The sequence below is a fragment of the Pleurodeles waltl genome, chromosome 9 (genome assembly GCF_031143425.1).
Source record: "Pleurodeles waltl isolate 20211129_DDA chromosome 9, aPleWal1.hap1.20221129, whole genome shotgun sequence".
NCBI classification, from domain to species: domain Eukaryota; kingdom Metazoa; phylum Chordata; class Amphibia; order Caudata; family Salamandridae; genus Pleurodeles; species Pleurodeles waltl.
Window position 1 is genome coordinate 988,009,847 of NC_090448.1, and position 18,789 is coordinate 988,028,635.

Sequence of the window (18,789 nt, forward strand, 5' to 3'; positions counted from 1 at the left end):
CTCCTGCTGAAACACAATCCTCGTCGTCAAATGTAATGGTAGCATAAACGATGAATGGACGCAGGTGAGTAAGTCAAAGGATTAGTTTATTCCTTCAAATAAAAGGAGCCCTCAGAAATTCGTCGTCCTGTGCTCACCGATCCAAACCGCCACGGTCGTCTGGATTGGAATGCCCAGCACGAGGAAAATCGAAGGGTAGAGTTTTAAACAACAACACAACGTGAATGACATAACTGTGAGCTGACATCATAATATATTTAAACTTGTGACTGAAAACAAATTACTCACTACAGCGGGCCAACCCTCCTAGATGCGCTGGGGGAGCAGGTTGGTCAGGGCAGTCCATCCTTCTTGGAAAGCAGCTCTCTAGTGCAGCCCGCCGGAAAAAAAGCCAGTCACAGCCATTCCAACCCAGCCTATAAAAAAAAAAATGCACCAGAACCCAGCGCCCTTTGGTGTAAACTGGGCGCCTTGATTTTTCCTGTGTTAATGTTCCTAATGGGCGGGTATTGGAGCGGCCCTTGGGGTGCTGCAGACGGTGGTTAATTAGCTTTCTTCCGATTTGAGATTGAAAACAATGAGTGATGGAGTGGGCAGGCTGATGGGTCTGGTTGTAAAATGTCTATTCTAAATGGATGCTGTCCAGCACACTTTACAAAGATTTGTTTATATTCAAATATTCCACAGCGGGAACCAGTTCACCATCATACCGCCACCAAGTGGCGGAGCTCGGAAAAATGTTTTGTTTACTTGCGCACCCACGAAACTTTTTTTTATTTTTTTATTTTCTTTTTATTTGACCGCAGAAGAAAGTATTTGTTGGTATTTAGCTTGTGCACACTTATCTCAAGAAAGATGGAGCTCTGTACTTTATCTGTAGTCTAAAGCCAGCCCAATCCTCGTTAAAGTAGGAATCCAGACAAATGACTTGGTAATTATGTGCCGCATATTTAGAATTCAATTTGATTTCACGTATTGACCGTTTTAGCCTTAGGCAGGGGAGGATTAAGTGGTTGCCCCAAAATTACACGAAAGTCGGTGAAGTTTTGTAGGGGCTAGAACTAAGTTCCAGGTTCAGCAACCTTACGACCAAACTCAACAAGAACCCTCCTGGGACCAGGGTCCAAGTTCAGAGAAAAGTCACTGGAAATTTATGCAATTACAATGTTATTAAATCCTCTTTTACTAGTGAAAGCCGAGACCATAGGCACACATGTTCATGTGTGTTAAAATATCTTCTGGTTGGGCTTCGACTCTGAGACTTGCAAATCACACAGTTTTGAGCAGAAAAGTTGAACCCACTGAGCTACATGCACAACCCGAAGAGTGGGAGAAAAATCACCTTTGGGACACATTACCATAAAGCATGTTTTGACACTCATTACATGTCTGTGCGTCTCTTGCACCCAGTCTCCTCCCCACCCTTCTTATACTCTATGCACTGTCTCCTTCCACCATTGACCCTGCGGCATCTGCCTCCCCATCTGCAGCTCTGTAACCCCTTGACTTCTGTGCCTCGTGACCTTTGCCCGTGACCTTTGCCCTCTAATTGTGCCTCCTGGTTGCCTTGATCATGCCTCCTTTGCTTCCCTATCCGTGTATCCAATGTGTCTTGTAGCCTTAAACATCTTTGTTCTTGTGCCCTCTGCACAAATTCAGACTTCCGCCATGTTTAAAAAAGAATCACGTGCCACTCCTCGTGAGATGAACCACTGTAGTCCGCGTGAAGGAAGCTGGCTGGCGCTACTGTCACTTTTCGCTCACTGCCCATGTGATAACTGTGTTGTGTGTCTTACTTAAGCTTGGAAACGCCATTCCAGTATAGAAAACCAACATAATTGGCTTTGTCATTGCATGTTTTCTTTTCTTCTTTGCAGGCAGCCCCGATGGGAAGATTGCTGTTGTGGATGTAAGTCCCTGCCCCACTCAACCGTGTCCACTCAAAAAAGGCGAAACGTACAAAATTAACATCACGTTTTCCAGTGGTACGTATCTGTTATACAGCGCCTTTACCTACTCGTGCGTCTATCAGCGTTAGTCCAGAGTACCAAAGGGCACATCTTATCTTCTGAGGATAGTCCAAACAGGCTACAAAATACAGCAACATCAGATAACTGCATTTTTGTCAAGAGCTGACTTCAAATCCTTAACTCGTGATTTCTGCCTCAACCTTAACTAAATTTCAGGCCTCACAGAATCCATGCGAATGCCTCGTCTTAAGACTAAGAGTTAGTACTGCTAACACACCTACTTCGTATGCTAAGAGAATATACTTACATTGTAGGAAAATAAAACACGCATCTGTCATGGCTCAAACAACCCTGTCACTTCTTGAGGATAACCACTTTTATTTTAAAGGTGTATTGCCACCTTACCAGTATTTTACCAAAAAAGACAGGCATTTTTATGTAAAGGTGGTAAAACAGGTACAGCGAAAACATGTTTGCTTAACCCTTGAAATGACGGCCTATTGACTTTTTCAGTGCTAGTTTGCATTGGTGCTGCCGCCCCCGGAACAAGCATGCTCATGCGTCACGATGCATGTGCACATGTGGTGGCCATTTTGTAATTTTAAGAAAAGCCACACGTGACACATATATGCGACAGTTGTGCATTGGGCAAGCGCAGGAGTGAGGGCGCAGCAGGGCGATCTTTGTGTGTGTCTGTGTGTTACACATAGGGAGAGGCACTATTTTATTTAAGTGTTCGCATGTGTGAAATGCCTTCGCCTGATATTAAGGTTGCTGGAAACCCTCGTAGCCGGTGATTAAAAATAGCTTACCACAGTAGCCAGTGTCTAACACGGGCTGTCCAAAGGCCCCTTTCTGTATATCGTCTTGTAAATGTTTAACCTTTAAAATACAAACTTTATATTGTAGATTCAAGAACCCCATCACAGCAAATGTATTGTAGAGCTATTTAAACTAGTCGTCAATGATTATTTAATAAGCAGAGGCAAGGCTGACATGTTAAAAAAAAAAAAATAGACTACTAAGGAATTCATACAGGTCCTTAATCAAGAACTCTTGCAGATCCACACACTCCGAAAACAAAACTGGCAATGTATTACTGTAAGATAATTTATGGATAAAGACAGGAGAGAGACCAGAAAGGGTGCATGACTCGCCCACACCAGAATGATCTGTTCAAGGCAACCTCACTGAAGCACTGGGGAAGAACTAGAAGGAAGGAAGAAAGGAAGTTATGCTAATAAAATCGTGTCCCATTAAATTAAATGGCAATCTATAGAGAAAAATGCTGTCACTCGAGCAAGAAAGCCAGTGGCTCAAGTGGGTTGACTCACTGTCCCATGCTTTATGCTTTGCTTGTCGGAAGCCAATTTGAATGACGGTAACAGACCAATCAAAGAGGGTTGATACAAAGCCAAACTATCTCTGTGTGTGTGCAAATATTTATGTATATGTGTTCGTAGCATGTGTTACTGTGGATAGGCATTCTCTACATACTTCTGCCATCTAGTGTTCAGACGGTTGCAAGTTGTTTTACTTCCAAGAAAGTCTTTTGAGTCATGGGGTACACTGTGACTCGACCCTTAGCTGGTAATGCGCATGGGCATGGACTTCATGTTAGATTGCTTTTTTCTGCCATTGAGTTTGGATGTGACTCGATGGGGCTCCGAGACTGAAGTGTGTCCTTTGCGTTCCTTTGGGCCCACATGGTGAAGTGCAATAAATATATTTGGGAAACGCTTTTGTCATCCACACTAATTTCACTGACATCCTTCAGAGACTGACCCTAGCCATCGACTCCCTGCGGTTACGGCCCTTGGCCTGCTCCAGGGCTGCGTGCCCCTTGTCTTCGACCACTGCTCTTTAGAGAATGTGCACAGGGTGATAAAACAGACACCTTTCCAGAACTCCCCACTGCCATGCAAATTACTTCTGCTTCTCCCCCAACCACAATCGCACATCGTGTGAGTCCTGCATCACCTTTTGTTAGAAAAGACCCTCCAATACGGTTTACTGGTGCGTTGGGCACATCAAAAGATGCAGAGACAATTCTCCAACAGTGTACCTAACATCTTTGGAGAACAAGCCATGCTCAGCAACAAGGCCCTTTTGGTAGTCCGCCCCACCAACCATCGCCTTATCCAGGGGCAGTTTTCTATTTTGAGTCCAGCCAAGAAGAAGGAGCAGTTTTTTTTGCCCTTGATGACACTGTGTCAGAAAATGAAGACCTCTGTAGGACTTCAAGTGTGGTCCACACCAGCATTGATGCTAAGCCTCCGAAGGAGGCAGAGCTCTGCCCCCAGGGGAGTCGGGCGCCGAGCTTCATATCCAAAACTTCCGGACTGGTATAGTTAACCCGCTCTAAGGGATCACTAGGTGGTTAGTCACCTATGGTGACTATACCAGTCCGGACCACTGATGATCGCTGCTATCCCGAAGGGGCCCATCCTTTAATACAAGGAGGGTTCCTGTGAAATGAGTAGATTACCAATTGGGTTATAACATGTGGATTAGGTACGTTTTGGTCCTGACGAATCGCACCGACCTTATATGACTGTATTTGCGAGAAACATGTTGACCTTTGTAGTAGTAGTAAAGGGATTTCTGTACTGACACTCCTCACATTCCCGGAACCTAGGGACTGTTGACTTAACTTTAATAACTATTGTTTTTTGTGGGTGGATTAGACATTACTACTAATCTCTCCCCACATCACGGTTTTTAATCATGACAGGGGTCTAAGTTTGATTAAAAATGAATTTTGCAGACCTCTAGCCATTTTTATTTTCACACTCGTACACCAATCCCATATTCCACACTCAACAACCAGCATTTCTATATCCAAAAGATCTCCGGCAAAGAGCCCCCTTGAGGGGCCCGTGAGGCATTGCAGTGCCGGCCTGACGAGGAGCAAAAGCCTGATGATGAAGCATGTCACCAATTGGTGAGTGAGTGCTCTTGTTCTAAAGAAAGCAGATTCATTGAATCCTCTTCCACTATATGAACCTGTAAAGAATTCACTGTTTGGAACTGTGAACCTTAGGTCCCAATGATCAAAAAACCAAACAACTCGTCTGAGGGAACCAGACATGCGCTGATAACACGCCTTGGTTGACTGCACTGTCGCCAATGGACCTGAAAAGTCAGGATGCATTGGGCCTAGACTCTGAATTAGCTTCACAGGAGTTTGAGAGCGAGACTGGGTGGCCTGTTGACAGTCTTTCAACTTCTCTGGCGATCAGGAATGGCGGGAAGCAGCAGATTCGACTTCAACTGGTCACAGTGTGGAGTCTTGCAGTACTTGCTTTGCAATCCCAAATATCCTTTGGATTCATCATTACGGAAGGGTTAGAGCGCATTTCCCTTGCATACTGGTTAAAGTTTTTTGAAAAAAAATAAAGAAAAACGACAGCTCCGGATCCGCATCTGAAGCCTCAGAAAAAAAGAACTGGTGTCAGCGTGTGTTGGTGGCCCTTTTATGTGGCTCCATTTGTCATTTCTGGAGGGGAGTAAAGTTGGTGCAGAGCCGCACAGAGTACAGCTTCAAAGATTTTTATGGGTATATTCTGATATCTTGGGAATAATCACAAGGTGTAGAATCTGCTGTTGGAAGTACCCTTCAAAAAAGTAAAATTTCATTAAAAAAAATTGCACTTTCCAACTCTAACCACTAAATCGTGTGATATATGCAAAACATGTGAGTAAAACTATTGCTACTGTATTTCAAGTTTGTGTTTGTGTGTGTATGTGTATATATATGTGGGGGGGTATGTGTGTGTGTGTCTATATATATATATATATATATATATATATATATATATATATATATATATATATATATATATATATATATATATATATATATATATATATATATATATATATATATATATAATATATACATATGTTCGATTGCATGTGTAGCTGCAGATACACATGCTATGCATATCTCTACCGACATCTAATGTTGGGCTCGGAGTGTTACAAGTTGTTTTTCTTCGAAGAAGTCTTTTCTGAGTCACTGGATTGAGTGACTCCTCCTCTCGGTTACAGTGCGAATGGGCATCGACTGCATTGTTAGATTGTTTGTTTGTTTTCTTTCTGCTGTTGGGTTCATTCATGTTTCCTCTAGCTCCGATATTTCGAATCGGAACCTTCGAAAACTAATTTAATAATCGGTATTGTTTCGATCCTGTTCCATCTAGCCTCGAACCGATAGTACAGTCTGAATATAGATTTCGCCCTCTTGGGCGTGTGCGCCCGACTCTGGCCTTTTCGGACCTACTGCATGCAAGCCAGATGTATCGGACTCCATTTCGATTCTGCCCTTGGTGCCACGCAAAGTTTTCGTATACAGACCAACACCTGGTTTGTAACTAACTTGTCTTTCTCTGGACCACAGAGAAGAGGATTGTGAGGCCTGTCGATCATTTCGATCCAAGAAGACCTTGAGAGATCGAAGAGGCCGAAGGCTAGAGATGGCATCCAAGAGTACAGAGCGTCTCAATGCCATGGAAGAAGAACAGGCGCAGACAACAGTCCATCTGAGATACCGACTCTGAGCAAGAATTGGAAGAAGATATGCCTCTCACTGCTTGCCAGCACGTGAGTATGTCGGCCCCTATGCCCACCTATAAAAAAGTACCGAAGGCCTTGGGTATACCACTGCCTGAAGGCCATGGTTAGGCCTGAAAAAAGACTGCCGTCGACCAACCTTCGGGTTCAGCGACGAAAAAGGCCACTCCTCCGTCCACTTTGGAGTCGAGTAAGCCGGTTAAAAGTTCTACCTCGGACTCCAGTAAGTGTTCTCACTCCTCGGAGTCGAAGCTTCAATGCCCTGCTTTGGAGCCGAAACAGCCGACTTTATTTTTGGGACCTGTAGGAAGGTAGCCCCTTTCTAGCCTTGTTACCCCCACTTTTGGCCTGTTTGTGAGTATATGTCAGGGTGTTTTTACTGTCTCGCTGGGATCCTGCTAGCCAGGGCCCCAGTGCTCATAGTGGAAACCCTATGTTGTCAGTGTGTTTGATATGTGTCACTGGGATCCTGCTAGCCAGGACCCCAGTGCTCATAAGTTTGTGGCCTATATGTGTTCCCTGTGTGGTGCCTAACTGTATCACTGAGGCTCTGCTAACCAGAACCTCTGTGTTTATGCTCTCGCTGCTTTTAAAATTGTCACTGCAGGCTAGTGACTAATTTGACCAATTCTGATTGGCACACTGGAACACCCTTATAATTCCCTAGTATATGGTACCTAGGTACCCAGGGTATTGGGGTTCCAGGAGATCCCTATGGGCTGCAGCATTTCGTTTACCACCCATAGGGAGCTCAGACAATTCTTACACAGGACTGCCACTGCAGCCTGAGTGAAATAACGTCCACGTTATTTCACAGCCATTTTACACTGCACTTAAGTAACTTATAAGTCACCTATATGTCTAACCCTCACTTGGTGAAGGTTAGGTGCAAAGTTACTTAGTGTGTGGGCACCCTGGCACTAGCCAAGGTGCCCCCACATTGTTCAGGGCAAATTACGCGGACTTTGTGAGTGCGGGGACACCATTACACGCGTGCACTACATATAGGTCATTACCTATATGTAGCGTCACAATGGTTACTCCGAACATGGTCATGTAACATGTCTAGGATCATGGAATTGTCACCCCAATACCATTCTGGTATTGGGGGGACAATTCCATGCATCCCTGGGTCTCCAGCATAGAGCCCGGGTACTGCCAGACTAACTTTCCGGGGTCTCCACTGCAGCTACTGCTGCTGCCAGCCCCTCAGACAGGTTTCTGCCCCCCGGGGGCCCGGGCAGCCTGGTCCCAGGAAGGCAGAACAAAGGATTTCCTCTGAGAGAGGGTGTTACACCCTCTCCCTTTGGAAATGGGTGTGAAGGGCCTGGGAGGAGTAGCCTCTCCTGGCCTCTGGAAACGCTTAGAAGGGCACAGATGGTGCCCTCCTTGCATAAGCCAGTCTACATGGTTCAGGGCTCCCCCCAGCCCTGCTCTGGCGCGAAACTGGACAAAGGAAAGGGGAGTGACCACTCCCCTGAGCAGCACCTCCCAGGGGAGGTGCCCAGAGCTCCTCCAGTGTGTCCCAGACCTCTGCCATCTTGAATGCAGAGGTGTGAGGGCACAATGGACAGCTCTGAATGGCCAGTGCCAGCAGGTGACGTCAGTGACCCCTCCTGATAGGTGCTTACCTTTCTCAGTACCCAATCCTCCTCTGTGGGATATTTAGGGTCTCTCCTGTGGGCATCTCACCAGATAACGAATGCAAGAGCTCACCAGAGTTCCTCTGCACTTCCCTCTTCGACTTCTGCCAAGGATCAACCGCTGACTGCTCCAGAACACCTGCATAACCGCAACAAAGTAGCAAGAAGACTACCAGCAACATTGTAGCACCTCATCCTGCCGGCTTTCTCAACTGTTTCCTGGTGGTGCATGCTCTGAGGGCTGTCTGCCTTCACCCTGCACTGGAAGCCAAGAAGAAATCTCCTGTGGGTCGTCGGAATCTTCCCCCTGCCAACGCAGGCACCAAACTTCTGCATCACCGGTCCTCTGGGTCCCCTCTCACCCTGACGAGCGTGGTCCCTGGAACACAGGAGCTGGGTCCAAGTGTCTCCCACAGTCCAGTGGCCCTTCTGTCCAAATATGGTGGAGATAAGTCCTTGCCTCCCCACGCCAGACAGTAATTCTGTATACTGCGTGAACTGCAGCTGCTTGGGCTTCTGTGCACTTTTGCAAGACTTCCTTCATGCACAGCCTAGCCCAGGTCCCCAGCACTCCGTCCTGCATTGCCCAACTCGTTGAGTTGGACTCCGTTGTGGGACCCTCCTTTGTGACTCTGAGTCGACCACTGTCCTCAGATCGTCTAAGTGCCTGTTCAGGTACTTCTGTGGGTGCTGCCTGCTTTTGCGGGGGCTCTCTGAGTTGCTGAGCGCCCCCTCTGTCTCCTCCTCCAAGGGGCGATCTCCTGGTCCTTCCTGGGCCCCAGCAGCACCCAAAATCCTCAACCGCAACTCTTGCAGCTAGCAAGGCTAGTTTGTGGTCTTTCTGCGTGGAAACAACTCTGCATCCTCCAGCACGCTGCAGGACATCTTCTGACCAAAGGAGAAGTTCCTGGCACCTTCCGTTGTTGCAGAATCTTCGGCTTATTCCACCCGGAGGCAGCCCTTTTGCACCTTCATCCAGGGTTTAGTGGGCTCCTGACCCCCTGGACACTTGTGTGACTCTTGGACTTGGTCCCCTTCCTTTACAGGTCCTCAGGTCCAGGAATCCATCTTCAGTGTTTTGCTGGCAGTTGTTGTCCTTGCAGAATCCCCTATCCCGACTTTACTGTCTTTCTGGGGTAGTAGGGTAAATTTACTCCTACTTTTCAGGGTCTTGGGGTGGGGTATCTTGGACACCCTTAGTGTTTTCTGACACTCCCAGCGACCCTCTACAACCTACACTAGGCCTAGGGTCCATTTGTGGTTCGCATTCCACTTTTGGAGTATATGGTTTGTGTTGCCCCTAGGCCTATTTCTAACTATTGCATCCTATTGTGATTCTACATTGTTAGCACAACTTTTCTAACTGTTACTTACTTGATTGTGTTAAATACTTAGCCCCTGAGGGTATCCTCTGAGATACTTTTGGCATATTGTCACTAAAATAAAGTACCTTTATTTTTAGTAACTCAGAGTATTGTGTTTTCTTGTGATATAGTACTATATGATATAAGTGGTATAATAGGAGCTTTGCATGTCTCCTAGTTCAGCCTAAGCTGCTCTGCTATAGCTACCTCTATCAGCCTAAGCTGCTGGAACACCTCTATTCTAATAATAAGGGATAACTGGACCTGGCACAAGGTGTAAGTACCACAAGGTACCCACTAAAAGCCAGGCCAGCCCCCTACAGGACCGAAAGAACAGTAGAAAGCCTCTTATACAGAGGAACAAGGACTTTGGAGCTGACTCAAGCAAGCCTTGAGGCCAATGCAATAATCTTATAAACCTTCTGATGAGGAAACAGAGATTCAGCCTATATTGGAGGTTATGGATGAGAGACAATCCAGAATCCATATACACAAGGAGACTGGCAGAATTATTACAGCACCTCCTTTAAAAACTAAAAGAAAGCTGGCTTTTCAAGAGGAATTAGACTGCTCAACCACCAGCAAAAAAACAAAAAGAGAAGCCAGTACCTGTCCCTACTTCTCCTCCTCATTCACCAAAGCTTTCTTTTCCACCTCCACACAATGGCCCACCTCCCTTGCCTTCTCCAGCGCACTCGCAATACTCTCATGGAGATACAGTGGATCCCTGGGATCTATATGACCCTGATCCTATTCCAGATAATGATCCTGACTTGTACCCCTCAACGCCTTCTCCACCAGAGGACACTACTGCATACACGCAGGTTGTTTCCAGGGCAGCTGCTTATCATGGGGTGCTTATGCATACTGAGCCCCTAGAGGAAGATTTCTTGTTCAACACTCGGGCCCTCATTACGACCTTGGCGGGCGGAAGATCGGACCGCCGTGCGGCTGCCAATGCAGCCGCACTCCCGCTGCGGCCATTTGGAGATCCCCGCTGGGCCGGCGGGCGAAAACCTAGTTTCCGCCGGCCCAGCGGGGATCTCGGCCGCAACACAGGAGCTGGCTCCAAATGGAGCCGGCGGTGTTGCGTCCGTGCGACGGGGGCAGTTGCACCCGTCGCGCTGTTCACTGTCTGCATAGCATGCCAGTGCAGGGGCCCCGTGACTCCCCGTACCACCAGCCTTTTCCTGGCAGGTCAAACCGCCAGGAAAAGGCTGGCGGTAAGGGGACTCGTAATCCCCTGGGCAGCGCTGCCCTGTCGGAATACAACCGCCGGGGCCATTGTGGCGAGAAACTGCCGGACCCGGCGGTGCGACTGCGGCGCATCCGCCGTGGTCGGAATGCCTTGGGAAGCACCGCCAGCCTATTGGTGGTGCTTCCTCCAGATCAGCCCTGGCGGTCCAAGACCGCCAGGGTTGTAATGAGGGCCTCAGTCTTCCACTCACTGTAGATACCAGTGCCGTCCCATGTTGCCTGGAATGGTCACACATGCAGACCAAATTTTTAGTGAGCCGGTCAAAGTGAGAGTAATTACTCCAAGAATTGACAAAAAATAAAAAACCTGCACCTACAGACCCAGACTACATCATACACCAAGCTCCTCCAGATTCAGTGGTGTTGAATGAGGCAAAAAAAGGGCTAATAGCCAATCTTCAAGGAATGTTCCTCCACCTGATAAAGAGAGCAGAAAGTTTGATGCCACTGGCAAAGGAGTGGCCACACAAGCTGCCAACCAATGGCAAATTGCGAATTCTTGCCAGATACGATACAGCCCACTGGGATGAGATGCAAGAACTCATACAGCACTTCCCAAAAGAGCATCAAAAGAGCACAGCAGGTAGTAGAAGAGGGCCAGGCCATAAGTAACAAACAGATAAGGTCTGCCCTCAATGCTGCTGATACAGCAGCAAGAAGTGTAAATACTGGCATTACAATAAGAAGGCATGCATAGTTACGCTCTTCTGGTTTTAAACCCGAAATCCAACAGGCAGTACTTAACATGCCTTTTGATAAACACTTATTTGGGCCTGAAGTCGATACGACCATAGAGAAGCTGAGGAAAGACTCGTATACTGCCAAAGCTATGGGAGCATTATACACCACACCATATAGAGGCTCCTTCTGCAGGCCACAGCTTGGGGAGGGTTTAAACCCCAATCCTCTGAAGCTTCTACCTCCTAAACAAAGGAGGGACATCAGCAACAATATCAGAGAGGGGGGTTTAAAGGATCCTATAGGGGACAGTATTTTAGAAACAGAGGCAAGTTCCAAGCCTCTAAACAGTGACTTCTTTCCTACCCCTCCATCCCACATATCTTCTGTGGGTGGAAGACTTCAACAATTCCACTCATTGGAAAAATATCACCACAGACAACTGGGTGTTATCAATTATCCATAATGGCTATTGCGTAGTATTAATCTCCACCCCTCCAAACGTTCCACCACGTTACCACTCATTGTCCCCAGAACACAATGTTCTGTTGCAACAGGAGGTGCAAACTCTACTATTAAAACAAGCAATAGAATTGGTCCCACACTCTCCGCAAGGAACCGGAGTATACTCACTGTACTTCCTCGTTCCTAAAAAAGATGGCACTTTAAGGCCTGTCCTAGATCTCAGGCCTCTTAATCTATACATCCTGTCAGAACAAGTTTCACATGGTAACTCTGCAGGATGTCATTCCAGTACTACAACAACAAGATTACATGACTGCTTTAGACCTCATCGATGCCTACTTCCATATACCCATCCATCCAGCTCACAGAAAATACCTCAGGTTTGTCATAGCAGGAAACATTACCAATTCAAAGTTCTGCCATTTGGCATAACAACAGCTCCAAGTGTGTTCACAAAATGTCTAGCAATAGTAGCAGCCTACTTAAGAAGGAAACCCATTCATGTCTTTCCATATCTAGAAGATTAATAAAATAAAGCAATTTTACACAATGTCAACAACACGCTCATTATGTAATAGAAACCCTACAGACACTGTGATTCACTCTAAATTACCAGAAATCTCACCTTCAACCAGCACAAGTACAACCTTACCTAGATGCTATTCTCAATACTCAAAAGTCCTAACATATCAAAAAACACAAAGGATACAAGCTTTCTAAAATCTCATACCACACATATAGCCAAATCAACAATACACTGCAAGATTTGTCAGGAAAATTCTATGAATGATGGCATCTTGCATAGCGATAGTACCACATGCAAGAGTCAACATGAGGCCTTTACAACAATGCCTCTTACAACAATGGTCTCAGGCACAAGGTCAATTGCAAGATCTAGTGTTGGTAGACTGACAAACGCACACGTCCCTTCAATGGTGGAATCTCAGCAATCTAATGAAAGGACTATCACCTCAAGACCCTGTGCCTCAGACCATAATAACAACAAACGCATCAAGGATAGGTTGGTGAGCCCATCTCAAAAACCATACCATTCAAGGTGAATGATATTCCAATCAGAAGAAATTTCACATAAACCATTTAGAATTATTGGCTGTGTTTCTTGCCCTAAAAGCATTTCAACCCCTTCTCAAACACAAGATTGTTCTGACAAAAACAGACAACATGACAACCATGTATTACCTCAGAAAACAAGGCGGGACACATTCATCTCAGCTGTCCCTACTAGCTCAAACAATATGGAAATGGGCAATTCACAATCACATTCATCTGTTAGAAGAATTCATTCAAGGAATACACAATCAGCTATCAGATCTGTTAAGCAGAAATCACCAACACACGAATGGGAGATTCACTTCCAAGTACTTCAAAAGTGGGAACACCAGAGATGGCCAGACTCATGGGCCCACCGTTTGAACCCATGCACTCTTGTAAAAGTCAATTTATGACATGGAAGGTTGACTTCCTTGTAGCTATTACCTTATTACGAAGAATTAGTGAAATACATGCATTCACTCTTGAGGAACCTTTTTTCCAAGTACACAAACATAAAGTTGTTCTTAGAACAAATCCTAAATTTCTCCCAAAAGTAGTATCTCATTTTCACATCAACCAAACCGTGGAATTGCCAGTCTTCTTCTCACAGCCTGACTCAGTTGCAGAAAAAGCCCTTCATACTCTGGACCTCAAAAGAACTCTTATGTACTCTATAGATAGAACTAAACATTTCAGTAAAATTAAACAACTTTTCGTTGCTTCTCAGCAACCACATAAAGGCAATCCTTTTTCTAAACAAGGGTTAGAAAGATGGATTGTTAGATGTATACAAACATGTTACATTAAGGCAAAAAGACAACTTTTGACCACCCCTAACGAAAGAAAGGTGCATCTATAGCATTCTTAGGAAATATACCAATGGCTGATATATGTAAAGCTGCCACGTGGTCAACTCCTCATACATTTACAAAACATTATTGTGTAGATGTATTTTCAAAGCAACAAGCCAATCTTGGCCAAGTTGTCTGTTACTGATATTATTGCAAACAACTTCTACTCCTACAGGCTAGCCACCGCTTATTTTTGGGAGGATTAACTGCTTTGTAGTCTATGCATAGCATGTGTATCTGCAGCTACACATGCCATTGACAAAAAATGTCACTTACTCAGTGTACATCTATACTACATGCCACGAACGGGTGTACACTGGGTAAGTGACATTTTCCATGTGTGTGTGTGTGTGTGTGTGTGTGTGTGTGTGTGTGTGTGTGTGTATATATATCACTTACTTCACTTTACGAGGTTCTGAAGCACTTAGCAGGTGGGTAGCGGTGGTTGGTCCCACCACTCTTTCCTTCACTGCTACCCTTTCAGGGACCTGACAAGTTGTTGTCATTTATTTACTGGTTGTCAAATACCTGAGTGAGTTTCCTTTCCCATAGAAACTCTCTTCTTCACATATCTGCTTAATTTCCTTTAAAAAAAAACAATGGACCAGGACCCATTGTTTTTCGTTCAGAGGGTCGCTGCCTATGCTATAAAAGGTTGTGGTGTAGAAAATCAGTGCTGCGTAGTCTCTTGAATCCACCTCAAGGCTCTTTAATCCACCACCAGACATGCCTGCCTCTCTATCTCATTCTTTCAGGTTGTTTTTCTTCCCTGCTTTCTCCCTATGTCACTGTTTTCCTTTGATCTCTTTCTCCCTTTTCTCCCTTTTCTGTTTTTTCATTCTTGCTTTAGATCAGTTTCTTGTGGAAAAAATAGGTACATGTGGACCCCGCCAGCAACAACTAGCTTAAATTAAGCACTGCATATGTGCAGAGGTTGCTTTAGAGTGGTTGAGCCTTTGCCTACTTCTTCTAAGTTCTAGTGACCAGACTCCCCTGTCTTCACTGGCCCGGATTCTGTAAGTGAATAGATAGGCTCTTTGGGAATGTGTGTCTTAAGTGTCACCTGTTAATCTATTAATGTGTTGCTGCGTCTTGGTTCTCCTTAGCTGTGGATACCCAGAACACTACGGCCGTCGTTCACGGAATTTTGGCAGGCGTTCACATCCCTTTTCCCATCCCCGAGGCCGATGGATGCAAGTCTGGAATTTCCTGCCCAGTTGCGCATGGAAAGAGCTATAACTACTTGACTTCAATGCCAATTAAGAGCATGTATCCTTCTGTAAGTTGTTCCACTAGTGCTGTTTGATCATTTCTGGGCTTTCCATGGGCCGGGGGGGGGAGGGGGGGGTGATGATGTGGAGGGATGCAGTGCCACTACTACTGTTCATGACTTTTGACCCAGCTGGTCTGTGTGGAGGATCCCAGGCCTTAATAAAGTTGCTCTTTAATTCCATTGCTGGGTTGGGATCAATATAGGGCTGCATACTAGGGGAGGTGGGGGGTGCTTTCAGCAGTTTTCAGGGGCTTACAGAAAGATGTGGGTTATCTTCACCTCCATCTCTGTGCTTGGGGCCTATGGGGCTTTACAGATTTTGCAACTTTGTAGGACCTACAAGGCTGTATATTTGTGTCCTTTGAAGCTATATCTGAGTTGATATCACTGTAAGGCTGAATATGTAATGTGATCCTGAACCTCCACCTCCATACCCCTGTAGGGCTGCATATGAGATTTTTTGACATCACATCTGTGACATTGTAGGTCTGTTTAGAGATCCTTCAGATACACTCTTGGGATGATACCCCGGTGGTGGTGTACGCAGGTCTTTCGATGTAACCTCTGCCTCTAGGCCCCTGTAGATCTATACATGGGGGCACTTACGCAGAGCACTGTAATGCCACATGTTGGGGTGAGTCACCTCTATATCTAGTTTGAGAACACTATTTAAGACTGGGTGCAGCTTACCAACATCTCCATCTTTGGACAGAGATTTGCATGTGGGGTACATGAGGAGCTTCTATATGCATCTCTCTGGCCTGAAAATGATTTACGAGGGCCCATCTTCTCCACCTCGGGGCTCAGGCCACTTGTAAACCAGTTTATGCAAATTATTTACCACCATCTCTAGGGCCTTCGGAAGCTGTATAGAGTTGCCCTTTGCCACCTTCTTTAAATGGAATCACTGCCGGGTTATAGACTTACTTTAGAGTCCGAAGCCCAATAGGGTTGTGCATGACAACATCTTTTACCTCTATATTTACATTTACTGCTGAGCAGAGTTTACGGTAGGGCTATGTTTGAGAGCTTTATCTTGGTCCCAAAGATCATGTAGGAATGCATTTTGGAGTCTTTTACCTCATTTTCTGGACTGTGGTCACCGTTTGGGGGTCTTTACCTTGGTCTCTGGCGCCATTTAGGGCTATTTACAGCACAGGCACCTGGAAGAAGGGGTGCTACATCGCCCCTAAAATAACAATGCTGGAGTTCAGAAGGTGAAAGAGCAGCAAAGATGCCTATTTTTTTTTTTTCCTAAGAGGTCAAATGTCAGGTGATATCTTCAGACAAATTGCTGCTTATTCTTTTAACATGAATATTCATGTTTATTTTATTTTTTTCTGAGTGAGAGGAAGGTGAAAAGGTGACAGATTACTGGGGTACAGGAAGTGTCTAAGGAAATGCCATACGATGCCATTTTATTCCCTCTGTAAAATTGATGGCAGCATCCCCACCCTCAATTATTCCAGCACCGCGTGTGTACCGTGTACTTTACGTCCTTATTAGAATGCGGTGATTGCAGAGCTGTCTGTAGGAGTCATTTTACCTCCTTATCTGACCGGAGATCATTATATGACTATTAACTCTGGGCGCATTGTCTGGATGCCTTTTATATCCTGTTCAGGGGTGAAGGGTTGCCTTGGGTAGGGAACATGAAAGTGGCGTCTTGGGTTCTGAGGCCATCTGTATAACCATGGTTTCTGATTTCTTTGTTTGCCTTTCCAGGTGACGCTGGTGGTCCAGTGGGAGCTCCGGGATGACAACAACAAAGACATATTCTGCTGGCAAATTCCTGTTGCCATCACAAACTAGGGATCGTGGCTGATTGCGCATAACCCACAGATGGACTGTACAGATCAAGGGGCGAGGGTGGGTGGATAAAACAACTTGATTTTAAATTGCATACCCCCAAAATTCCAGCCTGTCTGGACACAATGCTCTGCAAGCAGCAAGGGAGCCAACTGGAACAAGAACAAATTCTGCTTTTAATGGGATAAGAGGGAGAAAATTAATTATGCTAACATTAATTTTGTTTCATCACTCTGGAGAAAGCCATGCAAGGTGCAGTACTGTGGAACCTTACCCGCTTATCTGTGCATCAGTCCTTAGGGGTAGGCAAATGTTTCAGCAAGGCTTTAGTATGCATGGGAGCCATCATGACTGTAGTGGACGGTTGTCCTCAGGGGTCAACAGAGAGGTACCACAATAATTACAGTAAAGCATGACTAAGAAGGACAGACATAAGGCCCATCCTAAGTTCTTTGTATTAAGATCCAAGACAACAGGCAGTGGGGAAAAATTCTGGCTGCAGTTCAAAAACTTCTGTAGACGGTGGCCCTGAATTAACCCCCATGACTATTTTGGAGTGGAATCATGAAGTCATGGGGAGTTTTTGACTGTGGATTGCGATCTGCTGAGGCAGCCAGTGAACAGCCATCCTGTCTGTCGAGTAGTGTGATCCACTGGGGAAGCCAATGCAGAACCAACCTAAATGTTTTGGAGCAGAATCCAGACGTATAGACATAGGGAGTCATCCTTATTGCACTTTAGTGGGATCCACTGGTGGGAAGCCATATTTACATGACCATTCCCACATCCATCCCGGTTTCCTGCATGTGCTAGAATCCTGAGATTCCTTGTTTAAGCTTTTACCAGCCTTACCCCATGCATTCCCTTAGGACCTAGACTGGTTATTACCTGTGTTAGAATACAGAAAAGACGACTTCCTTTTGCTAAGAACTAGACCCTTCTTGTGTGCATTGGGCTCCAGCATGGTTCACTGCTCTTGCAACGATCCAGGCAGGTTCCTAACACGTGCTAGATCTAGTCAAGAATTTTGCAAAAAGTTGGTTCTAACCTAGTTCTTTGTTTGTAATACAATTCATTCTAGTTCCATATGTGCCTTGGCATCTATATGTCGTATTCAGTGCTCACAAATGGTCCCTTTGTTTAGTTTTCCCTGCAAGAAGCTGCACGTTTTCTGCACTTCTATATGGCTGATGTGTTTAGAAGTGGGGGGGAGCACAAGGGTAATTCCGATATATGGATTGTAATATTATGTGGAGGTTTGAAAATGTTTCAGATGAAGCCTGGCTGCCGAGAGAGCAAATAACCTCCCTCTCCCTGGTTGTCAACCCCTCCACTCTCCCACCCCCAGATGGAAGGAACCTGCTGACTCCTGCGTAGTATGATTGTTTAATTTGTAAATCATTCCACTGTAAACAAATGCAAATCTGGTCTTGCATGATTAGCAGCATATACATACTGATCTTTTTTGGTTTTGCTCGAACCTTTTAAAGAAAATATTCAAGTTGCCAATGATCCATGTGCCTTATCAGATGTGAAAATGTTTTCAAACTCGTTGAACTTTAATTAAATACAGTTTTTGAAAGAAACTCAAGGGGTGTCTTTTGTGTTGGGCTGATGATTAGCATGATAGTTGATTACTGTCCTTCTGCCATCCTTGTTTCTTTGTCCAAAAATCTTAATGTGAAACGAGTAGAGTTCTGTGCCCTACGTCGGTCTTCCTGCATATACTTAACACACTCCCAGACTCAAACGTACTCAGCACCACAGCCCAGGTCAGTTCCAAACCACTGGGCTCTCTTTGAAGTCTGTGACCAGGAAGCCTCTGGTAAGGCCTAGATCTGTGGAACTCTA

The 18,789-nt window shown here is 45.4% G+C and overlaps 1 protein-coding gene across 1 annotated transcript in view; it reads left to right on the forward strand.

The window, feature by feature from the left end:
* The window catches only part of NPC2 (NPC intracellular cholesterol transporter 2), a 51,493-nt gene extending 32,969 nt beyond the window's left edge, over window positions 1–18,524 (forward strand). The window contains exons 2-4 of the mRNA XM_069208490.1: window positions 1,878–1,985; window positions 14,963–15,135; window positions 16,855–18,524. Of these exons, the coding sequence (XP_069064591.1) occupies window positions 1,878–1,985; window positions 14,963–15,135; window positions 16,855–16,941 (368 nt within the window). The 3' untranslated portion in view covers window positions 16,942–18,524. The remainder of the gene's footprint in view (window positions 1–1,877; window positions 1,986–14,962; window positions 15,136–16,854) is intronic.
* Window positions 18,525–18,789: the final 265 nt, after the last annotated feature.